At 38.3% G+C, this 27,723-nt stretch overlaps 2 protein-coding genes across 9 annotated transcripts in view; one reads left to right on the plus strand and one right to left on the minus strand.

The window, feature by feature from the left end:
- Positions 1-18,284, minus strand: part of 5PtaseI (inositol polyphosphate-5-phosphatase A) — a 589,076-nt gene extending 570,792 nt beyond the window's left edge. For 3 of the 6 annotated variants that reach the window (XM_067142879.2, XM_067142884.2, XM_067142885.2), the window contains exon 1: positions 17,486-18,282. In XM_067142879.2, coding sequence (XP_066998980.1) covers positions 17,486-17,548 — 63 coding nt within the window. In that variant the 5' untranslated portion in view covers positions 17,549-18,282. Of the gene's footprint in view, positions 1-17,485 lie in introns of all 6 variants that reach the window. The other 3 variants (XM_067142880.2, XM_067142882.2, XM_067142883.2) reach the window with 3 other exon arrangements.
- A 143-nt stretch (positions 18,285-18,427) lies between these two features.
- Positions 18,428-27,723, plus strand: part of Scgalpha (sarcoglycan alpha) — a 286,058-nt gene continuing 276,762 nt past the window's right edge. For all 3 annotated transcript variants that reach the window (XM_067144290.2, XM_067144291.2, XM_067144292.2), the window contains exon 1: positions 18,428-18,704. In XM_067144290.2, the coding sequence (XP_067000391.1) occupies positions 18,584-18,704 (121 nt within the window). In that variant the 5' untranslated portion in view covers positions 18,428-18,583. The remainder of the gene's footprint in view (positions 18,705-27,723) is intronic.

Below are 27,723 nucleotides of genomic sequence, written 5' to 3' on the forward strand. Positions count from 1 at the left end.
AGAACGCGTAATTCCTAGCAGACCATTTGAGACCACTGGTGTGGACTTCGCAGGTCCGTTATATTCCAAGAATGGAGGCATATTACGGAAAAGATACATTGCATTGTTCACATGCACTGTCACATGTGCTGTACACTTGGAGCTTGTGACAGATATGAGTACGGAGAAATTCATTCACGCCTTACAGCGATTTATTGGGCGAAGAGGTTTATTTAAATCTAAGAATTTCATTTTTTGTCCGTATTGAACTGAGAATGGAAGGTTTATGTCGAACAATTTGGTCCGATATCGCACAAACATTTAAGAAAGCTGAAAGAGACCTTAGCACATTATGGGAAAATCAGAAAACAGAAGAGATTGTGCATTTTTTGAATGGTAAAAATATTCATTGGCAATTGGCTGCTTGGTGGGGAGGATTCTGGGAGAGAATGGTACAAACAGTGAAAAGCTGTTTGAAGAAAGCCTTAGGAAGCAGGCGGTTCGATGATGAAGAAATGTACACAGTTCTCGTCGGAATTGAAGCAGCAATCAACAGTAGACCCTTGACGTATGTGGAAAATGATCCTCAGCATCGTGCGCTGACATCAGCACATTTTCTTATTGGTGATAACACAACAAGGCTACCAGACAGAAAGACCAATGTTGAGGATAGTAACAAAACAAAAGAAGAAATGAATCAGATGTGGATAGAAAAACAGTCTGCATTGAACACATTTTGGAAGCAGTGGAGGAACGAGTATCTATTGGATCTAAATTGTTTCCATGAAGTTCAGCAACGGAACCAGAATTGTCCACTTCTTCAACAAGGAGAAAGTAGCAAGAATGATTGCTGGTACAAACAGGTGGGAACAATGGCAGGAGGGTACTCAGACCGAAGAGATAAAGGCTAATTTAGGAATGAACTCGATGGATGAAGCTGTACGCATAAACTGGCTTCGATAGTGGGGCCATGTGAGGCGAATGGAGGAGGAAAGGTTACCTAGGAGAATAATGGACTCTGTTATAGAGGGTAAGAGAAGTAGAGGTAGACCAAGACGACGATGGTTAGAATCAGTTTCTAACAATGTAAAGATAAGAGGTATAGAACTAAATGAGATCACAACACTAGTTGCAAATCATGGATTGTGGCGACGTTTAGTAAATTCACAGAGGCTTGCAGACTGAACACTGAAAGGCATGACAGTCTATAATGATAATGTATGTATGTATGTATGTATGCTAATGCCAAAATTTTTACTACCTTTGACCTGAATCAGGCATATTATTAAATACCTCTTGCTGAGGAATCCAAGCACCTCACTGCTTTTGCTACTGATTGGAACTTCTATGAATTTGGATGCATCCCATTTGTATTAAGCACAGGCGCTGCTGTCCTTACTCGGTTACTGGATAATGATTTTTCAGACATTAAATTCAAGTTTGTGTACAATTACCTGGACAATTTGGTAATTTTCAGTGAAACATTCGAAGAACACCTTGTCCATCTCAATGAGGTCCTTGAAAGACTGTGTAAAGCAAGTCTAACCCTTAAGGCTAGTAAAGTTACTTTCGCACAACCCCAGATGTCCTCCTTAGGGCATATTGTGTCGGGAAAGGGTGTGTCTATTGATCAATCTCGTACTGCCGCCATCCAAAATTTTCCCACGCCTAGAGATGTCAAAGCGGTATCCAGATTTATTGGCATGGTTAATTTCTTCCGTAAATTCATCCCCAATTTTGCTGAAAGGGCAACTCCATTAAATACCCTGAGAAGAAAGGATGCTAAATTTGTGTGGGGTGATACCCAACATAAAGCCTTTTGTGACTTGAAATCTGCTTTATGTAACGCTCCTGCACTGGCTATGCCAGGCTTTTCTAAACGTTTCATCCTTCAAACTGATGCCTCTTCCACAGGTATATCTGGTGTTCTCCTTCAGGAATTTGAAGAGGGGAGTTGTCCTATTTCTAATGCTTCTCTTGCTCTGAATCCTGCTGAACGAAACTATTCCATTTATGAATTGGAAGCCTTAGCTGTTGTCTTTTTCTTAGAACGGTTCAGAATGTACCTTGAACAACTGCCTTTCGATCTTGAAACTGATAATCACGCGTTGAGTTGGGTACTGGCCAAGCCAAGAAAGAACGGTCATCTTGCGCGTTGGGCAGTATGCATCTGAACCTTCCAATTTGAAGCCGTCACATTCATGGCACTGAAAATGTTGTGGCTGATGGCCTCAGTAGGATGTTCTATCCAGGCAGTTCTGATTCTCAATCAGAGCCTGCAGATCATTCTCCTGAACAAGTTTCGACCTTTTTGAATGTCGTACTCACTAACTCTCCTTTCCTTTTCAAAGACATCACTAAATATCAGGAGGATGATGCTGAATTAAAAGCTATTATTGACAGGATTAAATCTGATGAACATGTTAAGCCTTATGTCCTTAAGAATGGTGTCTTGTGTTGTCCTGCTCACGGTCGCAGGGACCCCAGCTAACCTAGTTCCGGCTCTCTTCTAGTATTTTCATGAATCCCCAGTGGGGGATCATCTTGGCGTTTTCAAAACTAGAGAGAAAATTCGTAAACACTTCATTCGTAAATCCATGGACAGTGAAATTCGTACCCTTGTTAAATCTTGTAAGACTTGCAACATCAGAAAACAACCTCTTAAAACTCACCTAGGTCTGTTGTCATCCAAGCAAGCTTCTCGTCCTATGGAGAGATTGTTCATAGATTTCATTGGTCCTTTCCCAAAGTCACGGACTGGCCATCGTTTCATACTCGTGTGTGTGTTGACGTATTTTTGAGATTTACGTGGCTGTTCCCAATTCGTATGGCTAATGCTAACACTACCATCTGTTGCTTGAAACAGATCTTGGCTTCATTTGGACCCTGTCAATTTCTGGTGAGTGATAATGCAAGAGCTTTTACCTCTGTGCAGTCCCGTAATTTCTGTTCTGATCTATCCATCCTTCATGTAACCACTACCCCGTATTATCTGAAGCCAAATTATACTGAAAGAGCGAATCGTAATTTTCGATCTGTTCTCATTGCTTATCACTCTGGTGACCACTCTAAGTGGGATTCATCACTAAATTGGTTGTCATTTGCTTCCAACACTGCCGCCCATGAGAATCATAAGCAAACTCCTGCTTCATTAATGCTAGCCTTTACTCCAAATTTTCCACTTTCTAATCTGTGGTCCATTAACGATCTTCTGCCTGACGACGCCCGTCCAGAAAAAATCCGCGCTAATTGGCACCGTGCACGAAGAAACGTGAAAGTTTATTATGCTAAAGTTAGCATAATTACAATCACGGGCGAAGACCGCACAATATGTCTGTGGGTGACCAGGTGTTTGTTAAAACGCATCCCGTCAGTAGTGCTGCGGACCATGTTATCAGTAAGATGGCCCCCAGATTTCAAGGTCCCTGCACCATAATAAAGTTCCCTACCCCGGTGTCATTAATGAGTGATCCCGAAAGGAAAAAGATCAGCAGAGTATATCTCTCACAGGTAAAGGTACGGAAAGTTGTATAGGGATGGGTAAATTCCATTTTTCGTGACCATGTAGATTTAGTTGTAAGGTATTTATAAGATTTTAGATGCTGGCCAGTGCATGCTAGTTATCTCTGTACCTAATCATAAGTTATTTGAGTAATTTAGTAATAGGAATTGTAATTGTTATGTATAAATATATTAGGGGTATCCTACTTACGCATTTGTCTCCTTTAGTGTAATGGGTCTAGTATGATAAGTAAGGTAGGTTTTAGTTTAGGGTCACTGATTGTAATTTATTCCCCTAATACTTCTGGCACCGGGTAAACTTTCTGTAGTTTTATTTTTCTTTCACCCACCTTTTGTCTTGTCTGAAATGTATGAATAGTGCCTGCCCCGGGGGCTGGGTGCCCTAAGTCCCTGGTGTGGGAGGGGGGTCTCTACACGAAATTCGTTGAGCCACCGGATGGGTCAATCAATCAATCAATCAATCAATCAATCAATCAATCACTACTGATCTGCATTTAGGGCAGTCGCCCAGGTGGCAGATTCCCTATCTTTTGTTTTCCTGGCCTTTTCATAAATGATTGAAAAGAAATTGGAAATTTATTTAACATTTCCTTTGGTAAGTTATTCCAATCCCTAACTCCCCTTCCTACAAATGAATATTTGCCTCAATTTGTCCTCTTGAATTCCAACTTTATCTTCATATTGTGATCTTTCCTACTTTTATAGACACCACACAAACTTATTTGTCTACTGATGTCATTCCACACCATCTCTCCACTGACAGCTCGGAAAATGAAGCAGCCAACCAGGCAAAGTCGGTAGCCTATCATTACTTGGGCTTAAAAATCAAAATTGGGAAAATAGGCAAGGATATAGCATTTATCAAACAGTGCATTACACAGAATTTAACCCCTAATTTTTTGAAAAGCGTAACGAAACAACGTTTTGTTCCTCCCCATCAACATGATGTTCAGGTTAGGACAAACAAACTTTGGTTAGAAAATGAACTAAAATTTCTCTATAAGAAAAAGTCGTTTTTAAATCATCGCTTATATGAAACTCACTTAGAGGCAGCCACCTTATTCTCAAGTGCTCAGTGGAATCTTTTTCAAGACGAAGTCCAAATCAAGTTGTTCAATATTTTGTCCAAAAAACAGATAACACTAGAGAAAAAACTTGAAGCACTTAAAAATAAGGTAAAACACAGCAACTCCCCTCCAAAACCTAACAGCAAGCCTAAACTCGCTAATGACACTCTACAACAATTCCACCCACCAGTAATTAATCTTTCCACCACCAACTTAGATGAGGACGATATAAGAATTCTTTCGAAAGGTCCAAAGCACAACTGGCCCTGTTTCAACTCGGCCCTTACAGCCTCCAAACTCGTAGTTGAATCAGAAGTTGCTATCAGCAAAATGCCATATGAACTACAAGACAAACTCAGAATGGACGTAAAAAAACAATTAAACAAAAGTTTTTTCTCAAAAAATCGCACTGCGACCCCTATCACCAGAATCAACAAAGATTCCCTTACTGAAAGAAAACAAATTCTCAATCTTAAAAAGAAAGTCAAAGACAACCAACTCATCATTACAAAGGCCGACAAAGGCAACACAACAGTCATTATGGATAAAACAGATTACATTCAAAAAACCAAAAATTTCTTAGATAATGACTCCTTTTCGATAGTTAAGAAGGACCCAACACAATCAATTCAAAGGCAATTGAAACAAATTTTAAAGAGCACATCTTTTCTCCTCACTGAGCAAGAAAAACAAAAGTTAATTACTATGAACCCAGGCCTACCAACAGCTAAAGCACTACCCAAAATCCACAAAACCGGTGTCCCTATTCGACCCATAATAAACTACAGACCAAGCCCCTTATATAAATTATCTCAATTTATCCAACAATTTCTTAATAAACATTATAAATTCTCATCAAATAAATCCATCAGGAACACTGTAGAATTAGTGAACAAACTAAACAGTTTCAAGCTTCAACCATATCATTCAATGCACTCCTTTGATATAGTCAACATGTATCCCAGTATAAAAACAAACTCATTATTCCCGATCATCGAAAAGAACTTACTTGCTAACAATCAACTAAGTAAACTAGAAGTTCAAGACTTTATGACCATATTAAGATTACTAATTAACAATAACTATTTCACATTCGATAAGATCATTTACAAACAAGATGGTTTGGCTATGGGTTCACCAGCCTCAGGAATTTTAGCAGAGATCTACCTTGATTTCCTAGAGCACACCGCCATCGACAATAACATCAAATTTGCTAATATCCAATTCTGGGCTAGGTACGTAGATGACACATTTATAATCCTAGATGAACGCTCCATAGACGCGCCATCCACCCTCAAAAACCTTAATAACATTGATCATGACATTAAATTTACCTTGGAATCAGAGATAAACAACTCCATCAACTTCCTAGACCTAACAATCAATAGGCACCCCTCTTCGTTCACATATAGTATCTATAGAAAGCCCACTCAAACAGCCACTACTATAAGAAATGACTCACTACACCCCCAAACACACAAAGCGGCTACATATAATAGCTTAGTAGACTGAGCATTCAAAATTCCGATGTCAAGAAAAAACTTAAAGAATTGAACACCATTCGCTCTATAGCAAAATTGAATGGATATAATGAATCCTTTATTGAAAGAATAATCAATAAATTCAGACACAGCCCAAAAACCACCCTAATAAAAGACAATACTAACACTGCCACGTTTTCCACATTTACCTTCAATAAAGAAATTTACAATGTCACTAACGTTCTTAAAAAACACAACGTTAAAATAGCCTTTCGTACTAACAATAGAAGCACAGAGATCCTACACAACTCTTCATCAATAAATAAAAGTAGTCCTTTTTCTAAATCAGGTGTATATAGGTTTTCTTGCCAAGACTGCAAAAGTTCTTACCTAGGGCAAACAGGACGCAGCTTTAAAATCAGATATACAGAACATGTCAATGCCATAAAACACAACCGTTTTTCTGCGGTCGGCCTACATATAAAAGAATTTAAGCACAACTTTACTGAAATAAATCAAGATCTTGAGGTATTAGATATTCTAAACAAAGGTTCTTTCCTAGACGTCACTGAAAACCTCTATATTCACTTAGACCAATATTTCAATCCCAACCTAAACTTAAATGATATCTCAGAGAAACCAAAGATCCTATTCGACTTTCTCATTGAATTTTTCAAAAACATGAATATCCCGAAAAACAGATCTGTCTTTCACATTATGCATAATACTTTGTCACGCCACACACTTTCACCACATCACCCTCCATATTTCCCCTCCTTCCACTCCTCCTCCCCTACCGCTCCTTCCCTCTCCCCTCCTAATCCAACAATGGCCGCTCCCCAGACCTAAACTATCCAACACGCTCTGTTCCTCTTCATCTCGCGCCATAGCTTTACCGCCTTATGTCCCGCAATAAACATCATAGAAACCTGCCCCCACCCTACACGTAACGCTGCAACAATACACCACAAATACTGGCACAGTCAACCTCCATACTCTCAGAAAACGTATTCCTTAATACCAATTTTATATTCTTGTCGAGCTGAATACCGGACCTGTGAAGATTACAAGATTATTTTGTGCATCTACAGAATGGTGGTGTTAATGAAGCTATGTAATATAGAGAGAGACTTTCAAAGGTGGTTAAATGAACAAGTTATATCATGTTCAAGATCATGCTTTCACGTCTCTGCACAATATTTAAAATGCAATTTACCGTTGGTCTTTATAGCTATTGTTGAGAGTGAAGGAGAATTTCCTGTTGTGTATGTTTATCAGGAACTCAAGGGAGACTTCATTAGTTAGTCAAAAAATAGAAAAAATGATGAACTCTTCTCAGAAGAACTCTTAAGGTTTCACTTTACTTTTTCCTGCCTGCTGGCTCATCAGAAATGTGTGCGCGTGCGTTTTGTATTCAGGAAGCATTCAAGGCGAATATTTTCGCACTGCAAGATGTGTGGTTAAGGTTATTTTTAATATGTATAACTTTTGCTTTCTCAACGATTCATTTGTTTCTATATTCGTCCCTGTTTTTATCTCCTCGTAAGATGTGTATTGTTTAATGTAACGCCTTGTGTAATATAAATGTCTACATGCTAGCCTATTTCCCACATTTTGGCTGAAGATGACGCCAAACAGCGCGAAACTAGTTCCAAGTGTACATTTTTGTATTGAAAAGGTGGACCCTTTTAAGTTTCCTATCTTCCATTCTCAGTTCAATACGGACAAAAATGAAATTCTTAGATTTAAATAAATAAATTTTAAAAAAAATACCACTTACACGGTATAATTCTGATATTTTGGTTCGTATTGAATTGTACATTATAGTCAACGAAATATTAATGTTTATTTAATTCCACCTATTCAATACATAAAGAGTGGTTTTAATTAAGAATGAAATCTTATGAAGTAAATTATAGGGACTTGTTCTGCCCTATTTTTAAGGGCATCTTCAGCCTTAATCTCAAACCTGAAAGATAATAAAATCAGGATCCTGATTGCTCTTAACTGTAGTTTTTTTTAAAGATAAATTACAAATTATAAAAGTGAGGATGATTTAGGTGCATGTGTCAAAAAATGAGCGAGAGGGATGACAGTAGTTAAGATATTCTTATAAAAAAGCCTTACAAACAGTCTTAATTTATATACTTTTATGAATGTCCTTGTCTAAAAATGTAGTAACAAGTTGCATATTGCTGATTCGGCGCAGCAATAATTGTGTGCTTGTAGATCGATTGTCGGAAGGGGTTCTTTTGTTGCACGACAATGCACATCGATTCGGCTCCGATCAACAGGTGAAGGAAGCGGCGCATTCGTGGCTTGCTACATAACCAAAAACTTTTTTTTTTTTGCAGAGGGTATCAGAACGTTGTGAAACGGTGGACCATGTGCATTGAAAAGAGGAGTGACTATGTTGAAAAATGATATCAATAAAAAGTGTGTACTAATAAATTTTAAAAATTGATTGCAGATACTTATTGTCTTGCCCTCATTTCGACTGAAATACTGGTTGGCTGTAGACCTTGAAACTAAATACTTCTTGAATGGATTCATGTTCTTGGGAAAAGATGAAGAGAGTAACAGAAGTACTCAACTTGGCGAGCATGTGATTCTGAAGCTCGTGAAGCCGTTCAATATGTTATATTTTGCTAAAATAACTTTGAAATGTTAAAAAAAAAAAAAAAAAAAAAAACTTTGAAATGTTAAAAAAACAAAACAAGAAATTTTGCTATTTTTTTAAATGACTTGTAGCATATATACTACATCAGGACTCAAGAGTTGATTTTTCTACCATTATTAATCTCTTCCTTATATTTTATTGTATTATTGCAAGTAATTAAAATGACATGTAGAGTATATGCTACATAGGACTGAGGAGGATAAGGGGAGAAACTGTCACTACTGACAATTTATTTACATCACAGAAGCTTGTAGACTGCCTTCTGACCAAAGGCACATCTATCGTTGGTACCATGCAACCAAATCACTGAAAAATTCCACCAATTTGTAAAGATAGATGTCATGTTTACACTATGAGTGTTTGGCTGTTGTTATGGTGATCTTTGAAAAAAAAAAAAAAAAAAAAACAACAACAAGTATGGCGGACGGACTGTAATGTGTGAAATTGTATTTTCGTAATATAGTGTTTATTTTAAAGCAGGTGTGAGTGTTTATTATGTGATCAACTGGTTATACCTATACCAGGTAGGCGTAGGTCCCTAACAAATTGTGGCGACCCTGCCAGGATACGTATTAATTTACACACTTGTAGATTGTGTTGAAATGGAGAAGTTAACGAAAGCTCGGAGGCCGGTTAAAGCAACTTTTACGAAAACGTACGATTTGCTCTTGCAAAATTTAAGTCAAGAAATACAAGACGGCATTCATGAAGACACGTTGCAATCCTTGATAAATAAATTGGAAAGGTTAGGAAAGGAACTGGCACCGTTGGACGAAAAAGTGTTAGATTTGTTGCTGGAAAGAGAAGGAGACGACGAGTATGACCGTGAGTACAAATCTATAGACAGTTTTAGAGACAAATTAGATGATGCAAGACAAAAATATGCCCTGTGGTTACAAGTTAATAATGCCAATGTGTTGGAAGTAGTGTCAGGTAGATCAACTGTATCAGCTGAGAGTAAAAACAAAAGGCAATTGAAATTACCAAAGATAGAACTCGTGAAATTCGATGGAGAGGTTAGGAATTGGTTGGAATTTTGGGGACAATTTCGGCACATCCATGAGGACTCTGAAATTGAGGATGAAGATAAATTTCAATACCTAATCCAGTCCACGAAGGTTGATAGCCGAGCTAGAGATTTAGTTACCAGTTCCCCCCCCATTGCTGAAAATTACTCTAAGACTGTAGAATCCCTTAAGGGTAGGTTTGGAAGAGAAGATTTATTGACAGAATTCTATGTCAGGGAGCTCATAAGTCTTGTAGTAAAAAATGTTTCTCAGACAAGGGAGAAGCCTATGCTTGCTAGCTTATACGACAAGTTAGAAGCACAGCTGAGAGCTTTAGAATCAATAGGCGTTACTCGAGATAAGTACGGCTCAATGCTCTTTCCGTTAGCAGAATCTTGCTTGCCTGAGGAAGTATTATATGTCTGGATGAGGAGTTCATCAACGACTAAAACGGATCAGGATAATAGACATGCTGACAAACTGACCGCGTTACTTGGTTTTCTGAAGGGTGAAGTAGAGAGTGAAGAGAGAATTACATTCGCTCAAGCTGGTTTTGGACTAGCTAATAAATCGAGGAGTGCTAAGATTAAAGAACGGGAGTGGGAGGAGCAAGGTTTAGCTACTGCTAGTGTACTTTTCGCTGGAAAAGGAAACAGTTTGGAGTGTGTCTTCTGTAATAAATCGCATGACAGCAAAGGGCTCAAGAACTGAACTTAAGGGATAAACATAAAAGGTTGTCAGAGAATAAAGCTTGTTTTTCATGTCTGAAGGTGGGACATAGGGCTGCTAACTGCATTACGAAACTAAAATGTCTCATGTGCAGTGATAAACATGAGGCTATTATGTGTCCCAAATTAGATGTAAATAAAGGGGGTTATAAGGGTGATGAGAAGAACCAAGAATGGAGTTCAAAGTTGTCAAGTGGCCCAACTGTAGCCCTTAACACCCAAACCAGTAATGTTTCTGAAGTACTGTTACAAACTCTTGTAGTTAGGTTAAATATCAAGGGAAAGAAAGAACTGTGCGGGCATTGCTGGATACAGGCTCGCAGAGATCCTATCTATTGGAGAAAACTGCCGTGGAAATGGGGTATATTCCATCAAAGACTGAAAAAATTGAACACAAGCTTTATGGGGGTGCTTCAATCGGTGCAAACGATCATAACCTGTATGAGATAGCTATTGTCAACCTACATCATTCAATTTCTCAAAACATTAAGGTGCTGGGACAAAAGGTAATTTGTGGTACAATCCCACATTTAAAAGGGGGTCCTTGGATGGATGAGATCAGAGAAAAGAAAATTTGGCTCTCTGATTATGGCCCAGAGCCATCGGAGATTGAGTTACTCATTGGTGCAGACATCATGGGAAGTTTACTGACCGGGGAAACAATCAAGTTGAGGTCTGGTTTGGTTGCTGTTAGGACCACATTTGGTTGGCCAGTGATGGGACAGCTTTGGAAGACAACTGAGAACTCTAACACAGTGTCTATGGTGAACTCTCTGTTTGTGAGAACGGCTTCTTTGGGTGAACTATGGAACTTGGAAAGCATAGGAATTTGTGATACGACCGAGACGTTGTCGAAGAAGGAGACTGAAATGGCAACATTGAAACATTTCCAAGAAAATGTTAGGATAGATGAGGAAGGACGATATGAAGTCGCGCTTCCATGGAAAGAAGATCAGCAGCTATTGTCAGACAACAAGGATGTTGCATTAAAAAGACTGGTTTCTGCAACACACCGCTTAATCAAGGAAGAAAATTTTGAGAAGTACCAGCAGGTGCTCCATGACTGGCAGGATGAAGGGATAATTGAAGAAGTTGGCCAAGAAAGCTCTCAGGATGCTGGGTACTTTTTACCACACCAAGGAGTTTTTAAGGAAGGATCGACTACAGCAGTGAGGCCGGTGTTTGATGCTTCATGTAAATCGAAAGGAGGACTTTCACTCAACGACTGTCTGGAGAAGGGACCTAATCTATTAGAAGTAATTCCATCTATTTTGAACCGGTTCCATTTAAACAGGATTGGCGTGATCTCAGACATAAAGAAGGCCTTTCTTCAAATCGCAGTCGCTGAAAGGGATCGAAACTTTTTGAAATTCCTGTGGTGGGAGAATTTTGCTGAGGGAACTCTTAAAATATACCGCCACAAACGGGTTGTTTTTGGAGTTAACTGCAGTCCGTTTCTACTTGGAGCGGTATTGGATCTTCATTTAAAGAACAATTCGTGCTTCCGTGAAACCGCAGATAAACTGAGAACATGTCTGTATGTGGACAACTGCGTCACTTCCGTGAACACAGAAGAAGAACTTAAACAATTTGTGGATGAGTCGAGGGAGCTACTGTTGCAAGGAAAATTTGACCTAAGAGGGTGGGAGTACACCAGGTTGACTCTGGAGGATGAAGTACCTAAAGTGACACCTGTTTTGGGTTTGTTGTGGGACCCCGTAGCTGATGTTTTGTCATGTAAAATGGTGAAGTTGAATGACTCTGATGTTCTCACAAGGACGACAGTTTTGTCAATGACTCAAAGTATTTTTGACCCAATTGGTTTTACGTGTCCGGTTTCCATTGTATTTAAGGTTTTACTACAGGAAAGTTGGAGAGAGAAAGTAAGTTGGGATAGTCCGTTAAGTGAAGACACCCAAATCAAATTCAATAAGTGGTTGAAGGAGTTGTCCTCTGTTGCTGAAATTAAAGTGCCTAGCAGATTTTCTAGTTGTGAGGACAAATCGTCATGGAGTATGCATGTATTTTGTGATGCCAGTCAAGTGGCTTATGCAGCCATTATTTTTTTAAGATCTTTCAATGGAAAAGAGTTTGAAGTGCGACTGGTCGCAGCAAAATCAAGGGTAGCCCCCTTAAAGAAAATAACGATACCAAGACTGGAGTTATTAGCCTGCACTATAGGCTCACGTCTCGCTTTTTCTATGAAAGAAAGTTTGAATCTGACGGACATCCCGGAGTACTATTGGAGTGACTCTTCTTCTGTGCTATGTTGGATAAGAAGAGAGGAAGCCTGGGGAGTGTTCGTCACTAACAGAGTGAAAGAAATTAGATTATTATCTAATCCTAAGTGTTGGTTTCATCTACCAGGCACAGACAAACCAGCAAACCTACCTTCGAGAGGTTGCTCTACTTCGCAGCTGATTTCTTCTCGTTATTGGGAGGGACCCGCTTGGTTAAAGTTGGAAGAGAACGGTTGGCCATCGCGCGTTGTAGAAATTAATGAAGAGGAGGTCAATGCAGAAAGAAAAAAAAAGGCCTTGTTACGACTACTATGCTTGTCTCCCAGGGAAAGCAGTGGTATTTACGATTCTTTTCTCAGTATTCAAGAATCGTCAGAATGGTGGCCTGGATGCTGCGGTTCATCAACAAAGCGAGAAAGGATGTAGAGCAGAACAGAATGTTGCTTCTGAATTGGAAATTTCAATGGCGGAGAGACGACTGTTAAAAATTGTTAAAAAGAAGAGAACTTTACTGAAAGGGACAACCAACAAATATTGTGCCTTTTCAAAGACCAGCTGGGCCTCGTCAGGGTTAAGACAAAAATCACCAACAGGAAGGATGAATACGATTTCCGTACACCTGTTTTATTGCCATCAAACCCTCTGACTGAGGTGATAATCAGAGAACACCATTTGAGAGCTTCTCATGCTGGTGTTCAGATTCTACTCGCCATACTGCGGGAGCACTACTGGATACCAAAGGGAAGAAGAACAATTTGCAAAGTCATCAGGAAATGTATACAATGTAGAAGATTTGAAATGAAAAAATCAGTTCCTGAAACGCCAGCCCTTCCAGAAGATCGTGTGAGAGATGCAGGTGTATTTGAAGTGGTATGAGTCGATCTTGCTGGACCACTATTTCTAAAATCCAAAGACAAGGCTTGGGTTGTGGTATTTACATGTGCAGTTGTTAGAGCAGTCCATTTTGAACTAGTAATGACTTTGTCGACTACAGGGTTTTTACTTGCCCTTAGGCACTTCATAGCCTGACGAGGCAGGCCTCGTGTGATTTATAGTGACAATGGGACAAACTTTGCTGGGGCTAACAAATTGTTCGGCAACACTGATTGGAAAAAAATAGGTGCGGAAACATCGGTTACTAGAATCGAGTGGAAGTTTAGTCCTCCTTCAGCCCCTTGGTGGGGTGGATTCTGGGAGCGCATTGTGCAAATGGTCAAGAAACTATTAAGGCGTGTTTTAGGCAAGGCTATCTTGACATATGAGGAACTGTTGACTGTTATTGCTGATTGTGAATCCATAATTAACTCCAGACCCCTCACCTACATTTCAGAAAGTCGTGATGAATTTGTACCTCTAATTCCGTCAATGTTTCTTCAGGTCATTCCCATGGTTGGTACTCCAGATTTAGACAAACTTGATCAGGTCAGTCTCTCAAGAAGATTTCAGTACCTTCAACAGCTGAGGAATGAACTGAGGAGAAGATTCCGACTGGAATATCTGGGTAGCCTTCTGTGCTGTCCATCGGGCAAGGAGCCTGATCAGCATTGGAAGGTAGGAGATGTGGTCATCATTGGTAGTGATGACAAGAGAAGAATCGACTGGCCCCTGGGGAGAGTGACAGCTATATTTCCAGGTAAAGACAAAGTGATCAGGATAGTTCGGGTGAAGACATCCTCAGGAGAACTCACCCGTCCTACGAGGCACCTTTATCCATTGGAGGTTGAAGGTGGGAGTGAGGAGATGGCCTTACCCAGTGATACGGTTCCTGAGACATTAAGTCTCGGCAGCCGCAACTTCACCAGGAGTGGAAGAAAAGTTAAAATACCTTCTTGCCTCTGTCTGTAAACATTGTGTTTTGATTGGTATCAAAAGGTGGGAGTATGTCATGTTTGCACTATGAGTGTTTGGCCGTTGTTATGATGATCTTTGGAGGAAAAAAAAAAAAAAAAAAAAAAAAAAAAAAAAAGTATGGCGGACGGACTGTAATGTGTGAAATTGTATTTTCGTAATATAGTGTTTATTTTATAGCAGTTGTGAGTGTTTATTATGTGATCAACTGGTTATACCTATACCGGGTAGGCATAGGTCCCTAACAACAGAAGTGGGAACGCTTTTTGTCAAGAATATTGGTTTTTTTTTAAACTCTTACTGTTTACTGATGCAATCCAAGAAGAAATGTTTGTATCCTGAGTACCATGCACAAGCAGGTTGAAATATCTGACAATGACATAAAGCATCCAGTAACTGTGATATTTTACAACTCTATAATGTGTGGAGTGGATGTTCTTGTCCAAATGAGCTGCTTGTACACTATTCAGTTAGTATCAAAACAATGACCTGTTTACATCTTCTATTATGTACTGGATTTCGCAGCTATAAATGCCTGGATTTTATTTTGTGCATGCAATTCTTCGGAAATTTCTCGAAGTTGCTTTATTTTGAACCTCGTGAATAAAATAAATTAAGATCACCACACTATTCGACCAAAAAGCGATCGACAACCCTTCCTTGCGGTACAGAGACCACCAGTAAAAAAATGTCGCCAGTGCTCATTCTCCCATAACAAAACACCAGATTTCTGTGCATCATGTGACAGCCCACCTGTGGAAAATGGCAAGAATGCTGCATCAAGAAGATTTATTACAAGAAATGTGTCACTGGTAAATTAAACAGTAACTGATGTGCTTGTGAAAAGTGTATGATTGATAATCATAAACAATAACAGACGTCAAACAAAGTTCTTGCCCTGAAACACAAATAAATCATGTCAATGTAGCTGTAAAGTGTTCTAAAATGATGTATAAACTGTAAAATGCAACTGGTAATATGTAGTAGTGCCTAAAGGAACTGAAATAATACTGAAAATATCATTAAACCTATGTAATAAACACTGTAAACATGTTTGTGCTCTGTACAACAAGTATTGTACTTCCATATTTACAAAATGTGTAGCTGTCAAGTATTGTAAAATATGTTGTGTATGTGTAGGCCTATGTTGTAAAAATCAACTGGAAGAATTTATTAAAACAACTGAAATAACAGTTTAAAAATATGATTAAACCTAATACATACTGTAAACAAGTAGTTTTGGTTCTGTGTGATGTGTAGTGTACCTTTCCTTACTGCGGTCAAAATGACCACTGCCCTCGTTCTACGTAGTTAAAAACAGCCGTCGTTCTAGTGTTAAGAGCACCTAGGGCCTATTTAAATTGCCTCTTTCGACAGGCAGGGGATGTTATTCTACCACCCCCACCCAGACAGCAGGATTCGAAATGGGTACTCTTGCTATTTTTATCTCAGTCCAACACTTCCTGTCTAAACACCAACTATCTTACAAGAGAAGTTGTTAAACTGACCAACATGATAAATGCTTCCTAACAAAGAAATATCAAACCCAATCTGGGCGTAGCATCACTACGGTATTTGCGTCAGACATTGACTTACAGTCCATACTGTAAACATGTTTGAGGTACCATCACATACAGGCTATCATGTTAAACCATAATATGCAAAATGTTTTTGAGCACTGTATTATAACCATCTACTTGGCGAAGAATCTTAGCCAGTGTTTTACTGCAAATACAATGCCAGAACAAAATTTGTAACACCATAAAAAGGGGTGAGTATATTAGTTGCAAGCTATAGCCATGCCTCAAGGTTGCTATGTGCCCCTGTAATGCAATTAGTCATTTAAGAGGGGTCACATTGTAGGAATTCACAAGGAGGAATGGACATATCGACAGATTGCTGTATGTGTCAGTCATGACACATCTGTTGTGTGACGATTTTAATAATGTTGATCAGTTAAACAGGCCGGCATCTTCATACCAGGTTTAAGACAGCTGAGTATTACAGATGTACATCAAAATCAGCATATTGTTTGAGCATCATTGGCAGATAGTAACACATCTGCAGCAAATATCCCGGTGAATGTGGCACTAGGGACGAGCAGACGTACACCTGGGTACAGTCTATTTGCAGCACGACTAAGAGCATGTGTGCCTTTGCCCGATTTCCTCTTCTGTCACAATATCATCGTGCACGTCCCCTGTGGTGTCTAGCACAGATTGCCTGGAAAATTGAATGGCACTCTACATATCATCGTCTGACATGTTTTTCAATCAAGCTTGCAAATAGAGTTGTGGAGAAAGACTGATTGGTGAGTGCGTCAGTTTTCGCTATCCGTCTTGCTTGCGACTTATGTGTGCGCATGCGAATCATTAGTAAGACATAACGTGTGTGCCCCAGAACTTCTAACTTATAAAATTATTTTGAATTAGAACCATTAAAACCTCGAATATGATACCTCTTTATATCGTGAAAAGTTCTCGAATTTAGTGGTCAGGAAGATAAATAAGGAGAGAATTGCTTGATAAGACACTGCCTAATAAATAGACTGAAATCGAATGACTGCTATATTGTAGAGAGATCAGTTTATACTGGGAATTATTTATTCCTAATACCAGAAATTGGCGAGCTTGCCAAAGAAATCAACAGAGGAAATAAAATACAGCCTAGCAATAAATCATATGTAAAAACTAAGCAAGCTTCTGAAGAAGGAATGCACTCATAACATAGGTAAACAACTGTGATTTCATATAGACATTTCAAATTCAACAACACGGCCTTATAACCTCTACAAAGTTCCAACATCTATTTTATATCAAGTACCGGTACTCTCCTAAACACAATTAAATTATACTTGAAAGAAATACAATTACCCTTGAAAACTAATCCAATAATTTATTTCGATCGAATATTTTAGAGGAATATATACGTACATCTTCAAAAATCGATCCAACGTTTGCTGTCACCAGCATAACAGGAGTTGCTTTCCTTGCCATTTTCCGTCCAAATATTATAAGAAGCAGACTTTACATTAACATCTCAGGTTATTCAAGATGCCATTCATAGAATCCTGCACAACTTGATAACAACATCGTCCTCAGTGCAACACAACATTTTTATGATTTTCTTAAATTCACGCATTTCCGTGGTCCGTGGTCTCTGTTGTTACTGGTTACTACAATACACTATTCTAAACCACGCCTACTTTTACAGACGTCAATGTGAACCTCGAAAACCTGAACAAGCGTAAATATACAACGCAAACGCAAACGGAAGTGGCTGTTGCAAGATATTGATTAGATTATACAACATGAATATTGCTAAGATGCTATGGAGGGGTTTTTCTTAGGTATATATATATACATATATTAATATTATATATGAAGTAGGAACCGATGTGGTTTAGTATATCATAGTGACGGGCGAGGGTTTCTTCGCACCGCCCACTTCCCTGAAACGTAACCCACAAAACTACTACCAAACCTGCGAAGCGAATAACCTGTTTAAGAACCTTGGCGAATAACTGCAGCTGCAGAGCTGTCTCATGTGCAGTTATGTCAGTAATAACGATAAGATTTTTAACACCATTTTTGCTTTGCGCATCACACCAAGATTGCTTAAAGATTTGACAAAAAAATATCTGGAAGAAAACTAGATCAGCCAATGCTATATAACAGCGGCTATATTATAACCCAAAGAAAATTCCGCCTTTCCGCGCATGAAATACATTCGGAGCTATTCGGAACATTTGTGCGAGCAAGTCTTGATATAATGATGAATTAAACACACTGTGTACTTGATATAAGAGGTCCAAAACAAAAGGCATACGAGGGTATAAAGCTGGGCTAATGCCAGAAAAGGATTCCTTTGGGAAGATGCGCCACGGTGCCACGGCAGAAGTTGCGATGCGTTCGGCCGTTTGTTATTGATCAGCTGATAGAGACTACCAGTGTACCTGTACATGCGGTACGCCGCTCAACTCTTTGTGCGGGACTGTACAGACTAGATAAGCAAATTTTATCACATTCAAAATGCTTCCAACAATCGGAGTATTGTTGTTATTTTTAAGCTTCGTACACAGTGAAAATGTGCACATGACGAAAGTATTCATACTTCCTATTGAACCGGGAATGTTTAATTGGACATTGCAAGGTAATTTGTGTTGTTCATTTATGCGTAAAACAGACTACGCCGGGTCAGTTATAAAATAAAAGTATATGCATCATTTCAAGAGAAATTACGTCAATTCGGACAGTGTGCTCGCTCCCTTGCCTCTTGCTATAGGAGGTATGCTAAAGAGAGAAATCGCTTAACCTTCTTACGAAGATGAATTTTCGTAAAGAATTGAATCGCTTTTCTAACAAAATGTTTCGATTTTTCGTAATTTTAGAGGATCTTAGATAGTTATAGATTGTGTTGTGTTGTTGTTTGAGTTATCAGCCCATTGACTGGGTTGATACAGTACTCCAAACCACCCTATCCTATACTAACCTTTTCATTTCTACATACTGGTAACTGCTGCATCCTACATCTGCTCTAATCTACTTATCGTATTCATATTTGGTCTAGCCCTACCATTCTTACCACCTACACTTTCCTCAAAAGGCAACTGAACAAGTCCTGGGTGTCTTAAGATGTGCCTTATCATTATATCTCTTCTTCTGGTCAAATTTAGCCAAATTGATCTCTTCTCACCAATTTGATTCAGTATCTCTTCATTCGTGATTCAATCTATCCATCTCACCTTCAGCATTCTTCTGTAACACCACATTTCAAAAGCTTATATTCTCTTTCTTTCTGAGCTGGTTCTTGTCCATGTTTCACTTCCATACAATACCACACTTGAGGCGAAAGTCTTCTAAAACATCCTTTTGATTCCTATATCAATGTTCGAAGTGAGCAAATTTCTTCTCTTAAGAAAGTTCCTCCTTGTTTGTGCTAGTGTAAATTGTATATCCTTCTGTCATCGTTAGATATTTTACTACCCGAGTAACAATATTCATCTACTTCCTTTAAGACTTCATTTCCTAATCTAATATTTCCTACAGCACATGACTTTGTTCGACTGCACTCCATTACTTTTGTTTTAGACTTATTCATTTTCATCTTGTACTCCTTCTCCAAGACTCCGTCCATACCATTCAGCAATTTCTCCAGATCTTCTGCAGTCTCAGATAAAATATCATCAGCAAATCTCAGGGTTTTGATTTCCTCTCCTTTGATTGTGATTCCCTTCCCAAATTCCTTTTTGATATCTATAACTGCCTGTTCTATATAAACACTGAAAAGGAGGGGAGACAGACTGCTACTTTGCCTCTCTCCTTTATGGATTGCTGCTTCTTTTTCAAAGCTCTCAATTCCTATCACTGAAGATTGATATTTTTATACAGATTGTAGATAATTCTTTGTTCTCGGTATCTGATCCCGATCACCTTCAGAATCTCAAATGGCTTGGTTCAGTCAACATTATCGAATGCCTTTTCTAGATCTACAAGCACTATGTATGTGGGCTTGTCCTTATTAATTCGATCCTCGTTGATCAGACGTAAATTCAGGATTGCTTTGCGTGTTCCTACATTTCGTCTGATGCCAAATTGATCTTCTCCCAACTCGGTTTCAACTTGTCTTTCCATTTTTCTGAAAATAATACACGTTAAAATTTTGCACGCGCGAGATACTAAACTAATGGTGTGGTAGTTTTCACACTTGTCAGCACTGACTTTCTTCGGTACAGCTTCAGTATTTGCCTGGTGTGGAAATGGGAAGCCACGGAAAACCATCTTCAGGACTGCCGACAGTGGGATTCGAACCCACTATCTTCTGGATTCAGGACTGCCGACAGTGGGATTCGAACCCACTATCTTCTGGATGCAAGCTAACAGCCGTGCGCCCCTAACTGCACGGCCAACTCGCCCGGTATACCTTAATTAAGGCCACGGCCGCTTCCTGTCCATTCCTAGCTCCTTTTTTATCCCATCGTCACCATAAAACCTATCTGTGTAAGCGCGACATAAAGCAAGTAGTAAAATCCTTCTACTTCTTCAGCCATTCTTAGCTGTCGTGCACTTTCTATCCACTTATTTCTTTAATTGCCTGTATTCTATTCTACCCCCTTCATTTTTTTTTTTGCATTCTTGTATTTCTGTCATTCATCAATCAGTTCTAGTATCTCCTGAGTTATCCTTTGATTCTTAGTTGATCTTGCCTTTCTTATTAATCTTTCATCAGCAGTCTTACTGACCTCATTGTCCGCCTCCATAGCGTAACGGTTAGTGTTATTAGCTGCCGTCCTCAGGGGTCCGGGTTCGATTCCCGGTGCTGCCAGAAATTTAAGAATGGCAGGAGGGCTGGTATGTGGTTGAAATGATACATGCAGCTCACCTCCAATGGGGGTGTGCCTGAAAAGAGCTGGACCACCTCGGGATGAGGACACGAGTTTTGCATACTGACCTCGTTCTTCATGAATATCCATTCTTCCTCTATTATGTTTCCTCCAGATGTTTCATTTAGTCCTTGTGCAGCATGTTCCTTGTAACAATCCCACACACTGTTTTCTTTCAACTTGTCTAGATCCGATTTCCTTGCATTTCTTCCTTTCTTCAATTTCTTCAACTTCAGAAGGCATTTCATGACCAGCAAGTTGTCATAGTATATAAACTTCATGATTCTGATCCGTATTGAATTGTAATCACATATAATTATTAAATTAATGTCGTAATGGTCCACCTTTCAATACTATAATATGCAGTATTCTAAAATACATTAACTAGGGACTAGTTTCGGCCGGGGCTGGCCATCTTCAGCCTTAATGTAAAACATCTAATAACTAAACAAATGTACATGCACACAATTGACATAAAACGAATTAAACAAATATACACAAATTGAAATTTAAAAACTGGGATGAAATTATGAGTAAATTAGAAATAAGTAGGTTCCAAATTCTTGCATCTTGAGTATGCTCATCATCGAGACTCTTTCATATTTTAATATTCACAGAACTGTTAGTTTTAACACTGTTAATCATTACTAATTCAATTGTAAACGGGAACTGGTAAATGTTGTTCCCGTAGTCAATCACCAAATCTACTTGAGTGGTGTTAGCCGTATGCAAGTCATTGCAAGTCATTGGACGCCACTGTGAATAACCACCAACTGACGCAGAACTGTTAGATGGTGTTTCAACATCAATCAACGTAATAAAATGAGATGCTTTCTTGGTGCTTGTTAAATCATGCTGAAATGTTGTTGAACATTGGCAGGACGGCACATGAAGATGTGGTTAAAACAGATACATTCTGTCTGGTATAAAATTTGCAGATCATTGTGGTGCCCATGAAGTTAACCTCTTACACAACAATAGGACACACACCACATGCCGGCTTTCTGCTTCATTGTGACGTGCAAGCCTGCCCACTGTGGCAAGGTCACATAGTTCACAGGGGATGCATTATAGATTATCTGTATAATTTTTCAGGAGGGCAGTATAGCAGTTGGGGTACACTTTATTATTGGTCAATCAATCAATCAATCAATCAATCAATCAATCAATCAATCAATCAATCAATCAGTCAATCAATCAATCAATCAAACATTCAATCAGTCACTACTGATCTGCATTTAGGGCAGTCGCCCATGTGGCAGATTCCCTACCTGTTGTTTTCCTAGCCTTTTCTTAAATGATTGCAAAGAAATTGGAAATATATTGAACATCTCCCTTGGTAGGTTATTTCAATCCCTAACTGCCCTCCCTATAAATGAATATTTGCCCCAATTTGTCCTCTTGAATTCCAACTTTATCTTCATATTGTGATCTTTCCTACTTTTAAAGACACCATTGAAACTTATTTGTCTACGGTACTAATGTCATTCCACGCCATCTCTTCACTGACAGCTCAAAACATACCACTTAGTCGAGCAGCTCGTCTTCTTTCTCTTAGTTCTTCCCAGCCCAAACTTTGCAACATTTTTGTAACGCTACTCTTTTGTCGGAAATCACCCAGAGACTTATATGCCCTCTCCTTTACATCCTTAATACAACCCCTAAACACCCTCATAACCATGTGCAGAGATCTGTACCTTTTTTTTTTTTTTTTTTACAATCCCATTTATGTTATTACCCCAATGAAAATCTTTCCTTATATTAACACCTAGATACTTAGAATGATCCCCAAAAGGAACTTTCACCCCATCAACGCAGTAATTAAAACTGAGAGGACTTTTCCTATTTGTGAAACTCACAACCTGACTTTTAATCCTGTTTGTCAACATACCATTGCCTGCTGTCTATCTCACAACATTATTGAGGTCACGTTGCAGTTGCTCACAATCTTGTAACTTATTTATTACTCTATACAGAATAACATCATCCGCAAAAAGCCTTGCCCCAGATTCCACTTGTTTACTCATATCATTTATATATAAAAGAAAAAATAAAGGTCCAATAATACTGCCTTGAGGATTTCCCCCCTTCATTATTACAGGGTCAGATACAGCTTCGCCTACTCTAATTCTGTGAGATCTATTTTCTAGAAATATAGCAACCCATTCAGTCACTCTTTTGTCTAGTCCATTTGCACTCATTTTTGCCCATAGTCTCCCATGATCCACCCTATGAAATGCTTTAGACAGGTCAATCGCGATACAGTCCATTTGACCTCCTGAATCCAAGATATCTCTTACATCTTGCTGGAATCCTACAAGTTGAGCTTCAGTGGAATAATCTTTCCTAAAACCGAACTGCCTTCTATCGAACCAGTTATTAATTTTGCAAACATATCTAATATAATCAGAAAGAATGTCTTCCCAAAGCTTCCATGCAATGCATGTCAAACTTACTATCCTATAATTTTCGGCTTTATGTCTATCATCCTTTCCTTTATACACAGGGGCTACTATAGCAACTCTCCATTCATTTGGTATAGCTCCTTCAACCAAACAATAATCAAATAAGTACTTCAGATATGGTAATATATCCCAACCCATTGTCTTTAATATATCCCCAGAAATCTTATCAATTCCAGCCGCTTTTCTAGTTTTCAAGTTTTGTACAACAAACAATGTTTTATTAAGAACCACCTATTCAGTAGGCCTACATCAAAATGTTATTACATTTAGAGTTTCCTCATTAATATGAAGTTATATGCGGGACATGTTTCACTCCTTTCTAGAACATCATCAGCCAATCTAGAATCTCAACGGTTGGTTTATGTTCATAACTAATGACTTAAAAACTCTTTGTACATTTTTCAATCTTAAACTTATTTTACTAAAATATCATAGAAGGCAGAATCATTGGTAGTGTGCCCTATTAACAAGTACTTAATTGTATAAAAGTTAACAAAAATACGTTCATTTAAAATTATGGTGGAATAAGTTTGCTACAATTCATGAAAAAATTTATCTATACGTGGATGACATGGTAATTGTATCACCATATCGAGATGAACTTCAGAAAGCAGTTGCCAATCTGACAAATTGGTCAAAAGAAAACAATTTAGAAATTAATGATCAGAAGACAGTACTCATGGTTTTTAGAAGAGAAGGAAGACAAGCAGCATCAGATATAATAAGCTATGAAAGTTCACCTTTAAGAATGGTCAGTATATTCAAGTATCTCGGAATGACTTTTCGGACAACTGGAACCACATTTACAGCTCACATAAAGGAAAGGACTCTGGCTGCAATAATAGGAATAAACGACATAGATCACCTTAGTCAACTGTCAATAAAACAGCCTTGAAACTCTTCCGCCTTAAAGTTATCCCATTTGTCACCTACGGCATTGAAACAGTTTGGACCTTCCTGAAAAAGAAAAACCTAAAAAAGATAGAAAGAGTGAAAACAACTTTCCTTAAAAGCCCTATGTGTATCTAAACACACACCTTCTAGACTTGTGTATGAACTGACCCGAGAACCTTTCTTCATTAAGGACCTGCCAATATACAATGATTCTACAATCAACAAAGGCATATCAAGAGCTCTTACATGAATTGAAATTAAAGAAGACAAAAAATTTCAGTGACTTTCATATAACAGATGAAATGACAACAGACAATTAGTGTCCAAGTTGCTTTGACCTCAGACATACAGTGACTCATGCAGCTGTCCATGGCTTCCATCATAAGGTATGTGTTGTACCCAGATTTCATAATCCGAACCATGACTGTGTGTGTCGATGGTGTGAGAAGTTCTGTGGTCATTACCATGCACTGGAGTGTCCGAAGAGACCGTATTCTCTGACAAAACTTTTTAGCGATTAAATTTATACCCCAACACATTGTGCGCTTTTCTGTATAAATAAATAAGTTTGCTCGGAAATATTTTCAAACAATTAGTATGTCTAAAATCTTTAAGAATGACTTGTGATTCAATCTTAAGTACTTTTTTTTTTTGCTAGGGGCTTTACGTCGCACCGACACAGATAGGTCTTGTGGCGACGATGGGATAGGAAAGGTCTAGGAGTTGGAAGGAAGCGGCCGTGGCCTTAATTAAGGTACAGCCCCAGCATTTGCCTGGTGTGAAAATGGGAAACCACGGAAAACCATTTTCAGGGCTGCCGATAGTGGGATTCGAACCTACTATCTCCCGGATGCAAGCTCACAGCCGCGCGCCTCTACGCGCACGGCCAACTCGCCCGGTAATCTTAAGTACTAATAATTAGGTTATAGAAATTTGAAATTTGAAAATGAGATCGGGCTAAAAGTGTATGTTATCCTTTGAGGATAAGGGTCTATAAAATTCTAAGATCTTGTCATCTTGATAATTGAAACATAAGACAGGTTAAACCTTAGTCTTCACGAAGTTTAAACTCATGTTGTCATTTGACACCGGCAATGTTGTTGAATAAGTATATACTTGTTCACATCAATGATCAAAGATTTGAAGCAACGAATTAATATGAAGCGCGGTTGAAAGAGACGTAATTCGATGAACTGTGTAGCTAACAGTTGTTGAATAGGCTGTCGCTTGTTGGCATGTCCCTCCAATTACTCCTTGTCTGTCTGGTGTTGTCTAAAGTTGCATAGTACTATGCATAGCAGTAATTGGAGGGACATGCCAAAAAGCGATACCCTATTCAACAACTTTTAGCTACACAGTTCGTCGAATTCTGTCCCTTTCAACCACGCTTCATTTTAATTCATTGCTTCAAATCTTTGGTCATTCAGTAAGTACAGTATATACTTATTCAACAACATTGCCAGTGTCAAATGACAAAAGAGTTTAAACTTTGTGAAGACTAAGGTTTAACCTGTCACATGTTTCAATTATCAAGATGAAAAGATCTTAGAATTTTATAGACTCTTATCCTCAAAGGATAACATAAACTTTTAGCCCGATCTCATTTTCAAATTTCAAATGACTATAGCCTAGTTATTAGTTCTTAAGATTGAATTACAAGTCATTCTTCAAGATTTTAGACATACTAATTGTTTGAAAATATTTGAGAGCAAACTTATTCTACCATAATTTTAAATGAATGTATTTTTATTAACTTTTCCACTATTAAGTCTTTGTTAATAATATACACTACCAATGATTCTGCCTTCTATGGTATTTTAGTAAAATAAGTTTTTGTAAAAGCTGTCTCTTCACTGACAGCTTGAAACCTACTACATAGCTTTTAAGTCATTAGTTACGAACATAAACCAACCCTTAAGATTCTAGATTGGCTGATGATGCTCTACAAAGGAGCAAAACATGTCCCACATATGACTTCACATTAATGAGGAAACTCTAAATGTAATAACATTTTGATGTATTGAATATGTGGTTTATAATAAAACATTGTTTGTTGTAATTAAACATACCACTTAGTCGAGCAGCTCGTCTCCTTTCTCCCAAGTCTTCCCAGCACAAACTTTGCAACATTTTTGTAATGCTACTCCTTTGTCAGAAATCACCTAGAACAAATTGAGTTGCTTTTCTGTGGTTTTTTTCCAGTTCTTGAATCAAGTAATCCTGGTGAGGGTCCCATACACTAGAACCATACTCAAGTTGGTGTCTTACCAGAGACTTATATGTCCTCTCCTTTATATCCTTACTACAATCCCTAAATACCCTCATAACCATATGCAGAGATCTGTACCCTTTATTTACAATCATATTTATGTGATTATCCCAATTAAGATCTTTCCTTATACCTAGGCTAGGTAATTACAATGATCCCCAAAAGGAATTTTCACCCCAGTAATGCAGTAATTAAAGTTGAGAGGACTTTTCCTATTTGTGAAACTCACAACCTGACTTTTAACCCCGTTTATCATCATACCATTGCCTACTGTCCATCTCACAACATTTTCAAGGTCATTTTGCAGTTGCTCACAATCTTGTAACTTATTTATTACTCTGTACAGAATAATTATTCAATCAGACACCACTGATCTGCATTTCTGGCAGTTGCCAAGGTGACAGATTCCCTCTCTGCTGTTTACCTAGTCTTTTCTTAAATAATTGCAAATAATTTGAAATATTACTGAACAATACCTTGGTAAATTATTCCAATCCTTAACTCCTCTTGCTATAAACAAATGTGTGCCCCAATATGTCCTCTTGAATTCCAACTTTATCTTCATATTGTGATCTTTCAATCAATACTGATCTGCATTTAGGGCAGTCACCCAGGTGGCAGATTCCCTATCTGTTGCTTTCCTAGCCTTTTCCGAAATGATTTCAAAGAAATTGGAAATTTATTGAACATCTCCCTTGGTAAGTTATTCCAATCCCTAACTCCCCTTCCTATAAATGAATATTTGCCCCAGTTTGTCCTCTTGAATTCCAACTTTATCTTCATATTGTGATCTTTCCTACTTTTATAGACGCCATTCAAATCTATTCGTCTACTAATGTCATTCCACGCCATCTCTCCGCTGACAGCTCGGAACATACCACTTACATGTCATAAACCTCATTTTAGGTCCGTATTGAAAATTTTTTAACAGTTCAACAATAATAAAGGTGTTTCAATTTATTCCACCTATTCAATACTTATATTTTCACTTATGGTTGTTACATAATTAAATTCTTAGTTACATGGGACATGTTTTGCCCTCAATTAAGGGCATCTTCAGCCTAAATACAATAATCAAAAATACAACTAAATTAAAAGTGGAAGTTAAATACAATCATCAAAAATACAACTAAAATAAAAAGTGGAAGTTAAAAGTTTAGT

This window comes from Anabrus simplex, chromosome 3, assembly GCF_040414725.1.
Source record: "Anabrus simplex isolate iqAnaSimp1 chromosome 3, ASM4041472v1, whole genome shotgun sequence".
In the NCBI taxonomy this organism is placed as follows: domain Eukaryota; kingdom Metazoa; phylum Arthropoda; class Insecta; order Orthoptera; family Tettigoniidae; genus Anabrus; species Anabrus simplex.